The 8225-nt window shown below is 52.7% G+C and overlaps 1 protein-coding gene across 1 annotated transcript; it reads left to right on the top strand.

Annotated features, from left to right (window-relative positions):
* The first annotated feature begins 226 nt into the window (after nt 1-226).
* Nucleotides 227-7486, top strand: LOC142024796 (uncharacterized). The gene is given in 4 exon segments (XM_075017022.1): nt 227-413; nt 5373-5409; nt 5411-6851; nt 6853-7486. Coding segments are annotated over 4 exon segments (1824 nt in total). The 3' UTR covers nt 7012-7486.
* The last annotated feature ends 739 nt before the right edge of the window (nt 7487-8225 follow it).

Raw genomic sequence — 8225 nt, 5'->3', positions numbered from 1 at the left:
GCGCAGCAGTGCTGGGGCTCAGGCCGCGTCCGGAGAGAAACGAGGACGGATTTGGGATCTGACTTGTGCGAGGTGGTTCTGAGAGACTCGAGCGTTTCCCCAAATGTGCGTGTGCAGCGCGTGTGCCCCAGGGAGCGCGTGTGGGGAGCCGGGGGATGCGGAGCCGCTTCCAGCCCCGTCTGAAGTGTCTCCATTGCGCTTTTCCCCTGCCAGGTGCAGAGCCCCCATGTCTGGCTCCAGCGCAGCCCCGGACCTGCAGAGACAGAGCGAGGACCTGGCAGTGGCGGAGAAGGTGACCTTGGAGGAGGTGGCTGTGTGTTTCTCGCAGGAGGAATGGGGGCTGCTGGCCCCGGGGCAGAGAGCCCTCTACAGGGAGGTGATGCAGGAGAATTACCAGACCGTGCGCTGGCTGGGTGAGGAGTCCTGTCCCCGGGGGTGTCACAGGCTGTGTGGGCTTCGCAGCAGCTGGGTTGGCTTTGGTTCAGGGTCACTCCCTGTTCCCAGTGTCAGGAGTGTGAGCCCCAGGAATCACTGGGTCCCCTGTGAGAGACTGTCCCCTCCACAGCCCCTCCCAGGGGAAGCAGGTTCAGGAACATGGCAGTGATGCTGCTCTTCCCACAGCCCAGGTCTCCATGTGCTTCCCACCATCTGCCTTGTCTGGAGGTGTGAGTGGAGGGACGCTGGCAGGAGCGGCGGGTACCAGAGCTGTAGGGCTGGGTCCGGCTGCTCTGAGTCCCTGCAGGGTACCCCTGGGGCCAGTGTGCTGCACCCCTGCTGGCTCTAACCATTTAGGGCGAGTTCTTGAATAATGAAACACAAACTCCCAGACAGGCGCACCAGCTCTCCCATGTACAGTAGTTTGCTTTCTTAGGAGTCACTGCTGGGAACCAGACACAGGACAAACCAGTTATGAGTAACATGTGCCTGAGTTGGGATTCAGTGTCACTCCCCGTAGGTCTCATAACACACCTCATTCAGCGTCCTCGGCCTTCATCGATATTGGGGGGTTTTGAAGATGGTTCGGAGGTGCCCAGTTAGGTCATGTGACACAGAGTGGGGCTAAACCTGGGCAGTGAGGAGTAAAGTTGTGAAGGCAAAAGCTCAGCTAGAATCTCAGCAGGAGGTTGCAGGAGAGGCAGAGACGGGGGCTGTAACTAACCCCCTCCAGCCGCACTTCTGCCAGTCGCCTTCCTGCACCAAGGGAAACAGCACCGGGTGCAGCTGGAACGTGAGTCAGCAGCAAGCCTGTGCTGCAGGAGGAAAGTGTCAAATCACGCAGAGAAGCTGCTGCTGGCAGAGTAGAACTGAGGCAGCTGAGGGGGAGCCCAGCTGCAACAACAGCCACATCCCACAGAGAGCAGCACAGCCAAACACCGCCATGGCCGGCTGCAGGAGCAGCAGCTCTTGTGGGTCGCTGGTAGGGCCCACCCAGCAACAGGCAGGCAGGGGCCGCAGAGCAGGAGCCTGGGCAGGATCTGAAGCAGCCAGCCCAGGACTCACCTCACTGCTCAGACAACTTCCTCTGCCTCCTGCTGGTTCAAGCAGCGCATCAGAGCCAAAGAGCCAGAGGAACCAGGCCCCAGCCAGGAGCTTTGAGGACAGAGCCCTTGTGGAGCCAGAGCTCTGCCAGAGCCTTTCTCTCCAAGTTCTAGTGACCTGCCATGTGGCAGCTGCAGTCTGAGCCCTGCCTGGGGCCTCGGTTTCGGCCCTACCAGCCCTCACTGAGCTCACGTTTTGAGTCGAGCAAAAACACAGAGAAGTCCTGTGGCACCTTATAGACTAAGGGATTTTCTGGGGCATCAGCTTTTGTGGACAAAGGCCCAATTCACCACATGCACCACGTGGAAATTCCAGAGGTCAGTAAAAATATACAGGCACAAGAAAAGGAGGGAGACCCACTCAAGAAGAAGGCCGGAGTCAGTGAGAGCAATTCAGTCATGGAGGATGTGGCGATGTGAACAGCCAGAGTAGAGAAACTCCTTTTCAACTTGGCCAGCTGGTCCTGGTCTTTGTTCAGTCTTAAATTGATGGTGTCACATTTGCAAGTGAACTGCAGCTCTGCAGTTGCCCTTTGAGGTCTGCTTTTGACATTTTTGCGTTGCAGGATGGCTACTTTTAAATCTGCTCCTGAGCGTCCCGGGAGGTTTTGTATATTACCATTCCTGATATCTTATTTGCATCCATTTATTCTTTTACGTAGAGACTGTCCAGTTTAGATGTGCAGGCGAATAAGCCCCGCTGGTTCAAATAAAATTAAAATATAAGTGGAGATACACATCTCCGAGAACTGGAAGGGACCTCGAGAGGTTATCTCAGTCCACTCCCCTGCCCTCTTGGCAGCACCAAGCACTGTCTATAGCATCTATTTACCCCAATTGCTAAATAGCCTCGTCAAGGATTGAACTCACAACCCCGGTTTAGCAGGTGTGGTGGTGTCATTGGTGGGTAGAGTTGGCGCTGAGGTTTGTCGAAAGGTTTGGTTTGTGAGTTACTGTGTTGTGGTCTATACTTGCTGGTGAGAATTTGTTTAAGGTTGGCAGGCTGGCCGCAGGCAAGAACAGCCCTGCCTCCCAAGTTCTTTGAGAGTGAAGGATCATTGTCCAGGATGGGGTGTAGGTCATGGATGTTGCACTGGAGAGGCTTTAGTTGGGGGCTGAAGCTCATGGCCAGTGGTGTTGTGTTGTTTTCTTTGCTGGGCCTGTCTTGTAGCAGGTGGCTTCTGGGTACACGTCTGGCTCGGTCCGTCTGTTTCTTCACTTCTTAAGGTGGGTATTGTAGTTTCAGGAGAGCCTGGTAAAGGTCTTGAAGGTGTTTGTCTCTGTCTGAGGGATTGGAGCAAACGTGGTTGTACCTTTAGGGCTTGGCTGTAAACAGTGGATCATGTGGTGTGCCCTGGATGGAAGCTGGAGGCATGGAGGTAGCATAGCAGTCCTTGGGTTTCTGGTATAGGGTTGTGTTTATCTGACCATCACTTATGTGCACAGGAGTGTCCAGGAAGTGGATCTCTTGTGTGGACCATTCCAGGCTGAGGTTGATGATGGTTTGGAAACTGTTGAAATCACAGTGAACTCTTCAAGAGCCTCTTTCTTACGGGTCCAGACGATGATGACGTCATGAATGTGGCTCAAGTGGAGGAGGGGCACCAGGGGTCGAGAGCTGAGGAAGCTCTTCCAGGTCAGCCATAAACATGTTGGCGCAGTGTGGGGCCAGGCGGGTGCCCACTGCAGTGCCACTGATTTGAAGGTATAAATTGTCCCCAAATCTGAAATACTTGCGAGGATAAAGTCACAAAGCTCCACCACCACTTGTGCTGTGGCATCATCAGGGATACTGTTCCAAACGGCTTGAAGTCCATCTTCACGTGGGTTTTTTTGTGTAAGGGACCTGCACATCCATGGTGACCAGGATGGTGTTTTGAGGAAGATCACCAGTGCCTAGCAGTTTCCTGAGGAAGTCAGTGGTGTTTCAAAGATAGCTCGGAGTGCTGGTAACATACGGCTTGAGTCGAGAGTCCCCATAGCTGGACAAGGCTGCAATGAGAGTGCCAATTCCTGAGCTGATGGTGCTTCCAGAATGTCTGGATTTATGGGTCTTGGGGCTCTGGGGGTGTGCCTGTGCAGATCTGTTCCTGCGCTTTTGTCAGGAGTGTCTTGAGCAGACGGTGCAGTTTCTGTGTGTGCTGCTCAGGGGGATCAGAGGACAGTAGCCTGTAGAAGGTGGTATTGGAGAGCTGCCTGGGAGTCTCCTTTTCATGGTCTGACCTATTCATGATGACAACAGCAGCTCCTTTGTCAGCCTCTTGGATGACAGCGCCAGAGCTGTTTCTGAGGCTGTGGGTGACATTGCATTCCGCACGGCTGAGGTCGTGGGACAAGCAGTGTCACTTTGCCACAATTTCTGCCTGCGCACAGAAGCGGAAGCGCTCTAGGTATACGTCCAGTCTGTCGTTTTGATTGCCAGGAAGGATTCCACGCACAATTCTTCTTCTTGTACTCTAGGTGTGATGGTGCCTGTAGGGCTGTTCAGAGTCTTGTTGAAAGTGCTCCTGGAGAGTATTCCTGGCAAAACTGGGATGAGGTTCCAGATCCCCACAGAACTGTGTCATGTTTGTGAGGGTGGTGGGGCACAAAGAGAGTCCCTGAGATAGGACAGACTCCTCTGCTGGGCTGTGTGTGTGGTTGGATAGATTGACAACGATGCCGGGTGAGTTACGGGTACCACTACTGTGGCCCCATGCGGCAAGTAGGAGGTGAGAGAGTTTACAGTCCTGTAGAGAAGAGCAGTGGGCGTTGTGACTCTCCTGTCTCCTTTCAGTAAAGTCCAGCCACCTGGGCGTTTGTGTGGGAGGCTGTTTTTTCGGAGAGGCTCCAGATTTGAGAGCTCCTTGTGATGTTTCCCTGTTTGCTGCACAGGATGCTGAACAGGTGGTTCCTCAGGTCTGTGGGAGTGTGTGACCAATCTCTCGACACAGTCCGTGCAGTGTGTCGGTTGCAGTGAGTTTTTCCACCTTCAGCCCGTTGGGTGGGACGTCCATCCATTTGCACTTGGCGAGGAAGATGGTGTCTGTATCTGTGCAGGCTTTTTCATGGGTATGAGGGGTTCCCAGTCCATGTGGCTAAGTTCAGAGCCTGCCTGGTGCCAGGCATTGGGCGTAGCTGTGTTAGTTTTATCCACAAAAACAACACCAAATCGAGTGTCTTGTTTGAGCTGGGTGGTCCTGTCCTGCGCTGGGATGGGGGGATGGAACAGGTCAAGCGGGAGGCTGAGTTGTACCCTAGAGAGTGCAGCAGAGCACTCGGCTCCCCCAGAAATGAGCTGGGCCATTCCCGAGGCAGGGGTGAGGCACCTGTACCCCAGGTGAGTGTGTCATGGGATCTTGTACCATCCAGAGCCCGGCCTGTGCCAGGTGGAGAAGGAGCCTCTCTGGGTGGGCGGCTCAGATCCTGGGGCTAGAAGAAGTAATGGCCTGGACCTTCCTGAACAAGATCAGCACTTGGTTAGTTGCTCCCCAAGCAGGATTTCCAGTTCCCAAAGCTGATGTGATCTCCTGGGTGGAGCGAGGGGAGGCGCTGGGGGTCCCAGATCTCCAGGGCTCTGAGAAAGGGGAGATCATCAGCGACCCCCACACAGGTGAGCAGTGAGCTAAAGTGACTCAGAAACCGATTTCCGTGTCCTCCTAGATGTCACTTGGGCCTTTTCATCCAGACTGACTGAGCCTTCAGCCTGTCATCAGCCTTAGCCAGAGGGTGGGGGCAGGGCTGGGGTTCCTCCTCTGGGGAAGGGTTGTGAGGAAGGAGGAGCAGCTCAGTTCATGTTATTTCAATCTTTCTATCAGCTGTTGGCTGCGTTTCCCCTTTTCTGTTCCCTTTCAGAGTTTTCCTTTCAGCTCAGCACAGGGACTGACACTGTTTGGTTCTCTCTGTGTCCCAGCAGGTGAGGTGATGCTGCTCAAGAGCAACGAGGAGAATCTTCAGCTGGAAGAACCAGAGCAAGTGGCCGCCTGTGGGATGTTCCTGGGAAGCTCTGAAGGTCGTGTTTCTCAGAGTCCTGAGCACAGAGAGACCTGTGAGAGTCAGCGTAGCCCAGAAAGGCAGCAGGGAAACCATGCAGGGGAGGGGCAGGATAACTCCAGCCATGGAAGCAGAGGTGTGAGAAACACTAAAGAGAGCGAACAACAGAAAACCTGTGGGAAAAGGTTTAGTCTTAACAGTCATTGTACCATCCACACAGGAGAGAAGTCCAATATCTGTCCTGACTGTGGGAGAAGCTTCCAGCTGCTCTCAGGTCTTATTAATCATCAGAGAACCCACACTGGAGAGAAACCCTTCCACTGCTCTGAGTGCGGGAAAAGCTTCTCATGCTCCTCAAGTCTTAAAAGTCATTGCATCACCCACACAGGAGAGACACCTTATAACTGCTCTGAGTGTGGCAAAAGGTTCAGACACAGGTCACACCTTGTTAATCATAGGAGAATCCACACAGGAGAGAAACCCTTCAGCTGCTCTGAGTGTGGGAAAAGCTTTCGTCAGCGCTCAACTCTTATTGATCATCAGAGAGCCCACACTGCAGAGAAACCCTTCCACTGCTCTGACTGTGGGAAAAGCTTCTCATGGTCCTCAAGTCTTAAAAGTCATTGCAGAATCCACACAGGAGAGAGACCTTATAACTGCTCTGATTGTGGGAAGAGGTTCAGACACAGGTCACATCTTGTTAATCATAGGAGAATCCACACAGGAGAGAAACCCTTCCACTGCTCTGGGTGTGGGAAAAGCTTTCGTCAGCGCTCAGCTCTTATTGATCATCAGAGAACCCACACAGGAGAGAAACCCTTCCACTGCTCTGAGTGTGGGAAAAGCTTTCGTCAGCGCTCAGCTCTTATTGATCATCAGAGAACCCACACAGGAGAGAAACCCTTCCACTGCTCTGACTGTGGGAAAAGCTTTCGGCGACACTCTAACCTTCTCACCCATCAGATGATTCACAGACGAGAGAAACCCTATCACTGCACTGCCTGTGCGAAAAGCTTCAGCAGGAGTGCAAACCTGGTCACCCATCAGAGTATCCACAGAGAGGAGAAACCCTTCAACTGCTCTGAGTGCGGGAGATGCTTTAGTGACATTTCTGGCCTTGATCAACATCTGAGAATCCACACCCGGGGAAAACCCTTTCTCTGCTCTGATTGCGGGAAAAGCTTCAGTCAACGCTCATATCTGGTTGATCATCAGAAAACCCACACCGGGGACAAACCCTTCCGCTGCTCTGACTGTGGGAAAAGCTTCTCATGGTCCTCAAGCCTTAAAAGTCATTGCAGAATCCACACAGGAGAGACACCTTATAGCTGCTGTGACTGTGGGGAAAAAGTTCACACAGAGGTCAAACCTTGTTAAACATAGGAGAACCCACACAGGAGAGAAACCCTTCACCTGCTCCAACTGTGGGAACATCTTTTGTCAGCTCTCAAATCTTGTTCATCATCAGAGAACCCACACTGGAGAGAAACCTTTCAGCTGATCTGACTGTGGGAAAAGCTTTCGTCAGCACTAAAATCTTACAGATCAGAAAACCCACAGCAGAGAGGAACCTTTCAGCTGTTCTGTGTGTGGGACAAGTTTCGGAAACACTCACCTCTTGTCAATCATCAGAGAGCTCACAGAAGAGAGAAACCGAATGATTGCACTCATGTGGGTAACTTTCAGTGGCTGCTTGGACATTATTGATCACCAGAGAATTCACACAGGAGAGAAATCCGGTAACTCTCTCTTTGTCACTATTTTTGAAGCTGGGCCACTGCGCAAAAAAAGTCAGTGAGAACCCCATTAACTAACATACTGGCTACGTCTACACTAGCCCCACTCGTCGAAATGGCCACGCAAATGGCCATTTCGAAGTTTACTAATGAAGCACTGACATGCATATTCAGAACTTCATTAGCATTCGAGCGGCCGCAGCACTTTGAAATTGACATGCCTCGCTGCCGTGCGGCTTGTCCCGATGGGGCTCCTTTCTGAAAGGACCCCTCCTACTTCAGAGTCCCCTTTGAAGTAGGTGGGGTCCTTTGAAAAAGGAGCCCCGTTCGGACAAGCCGTGCGGCTGCAAAGCGCGTCAATTTCAAAGTGCCGCGGCCGCTCGAATGCTAATGAAGCACTGAATATGCATTTCACCGCTTCATTAGTTTGGGGCTAGTGTAGACACGGCCACTGCTTTCCATTCCTCAAGGGTGTGATGTTATGGAGTCATTCAAGGAACTAAAATAAAGTCTACTCCTTCCTACGTTAACCCATGCTCCTTTATAAAAGAACTAGACACACTGGTATTTGTTCAGAACCTCAACTTGATTAATTTTTGGTGTCTTCTTTTTTTATTAAATAAATTGAAAATGCTTCACTTGAGTTGTTGCTCCAGGTGTGTCTGGAGAGGAGGGGGTCAGTGTATGGGGACTCTGGAGAGAGACCATTGTCCTAGCCCACTGTCACTGCAGCAGCTTTGGGCCAAAATGAGATCCATCTCTACTTGGCTGCGGCAGCTCCAGCAGGAACACCCGGGGACCGGTGTATGTCCCCCACCTGGGGCAGGGCCAGGGTCATCGGTCCGGTCCGCTGCACTGCCCAGCCAGAGAGGAATGCAGCAAATGTGCACTTTCTCCTCACTCCCTGATGGAGGGGAACAGCCAACCATGTCCCTGTATGAACTTAGGGGGGAGGCAGCTGCAGCTGTCCCCAAGGGCA

Source organism: Carettochelys insculpta, chromosome 22, assembly GCF_033958435.1.
Source record: "Carettochelys insculpta isolate YL-2023 chromosome 22, ASM3395843v1, whole genome shotgun sequence".
Lineage (NCBI taxonomy): Eukaryota > Metazoa > Chordata > Testudines > Carettochelyidae > Carettochelys > Carettochelys insculpta.
This window is presented reverse-complemented; position numbering and strand designations above follow the sequence as displayed.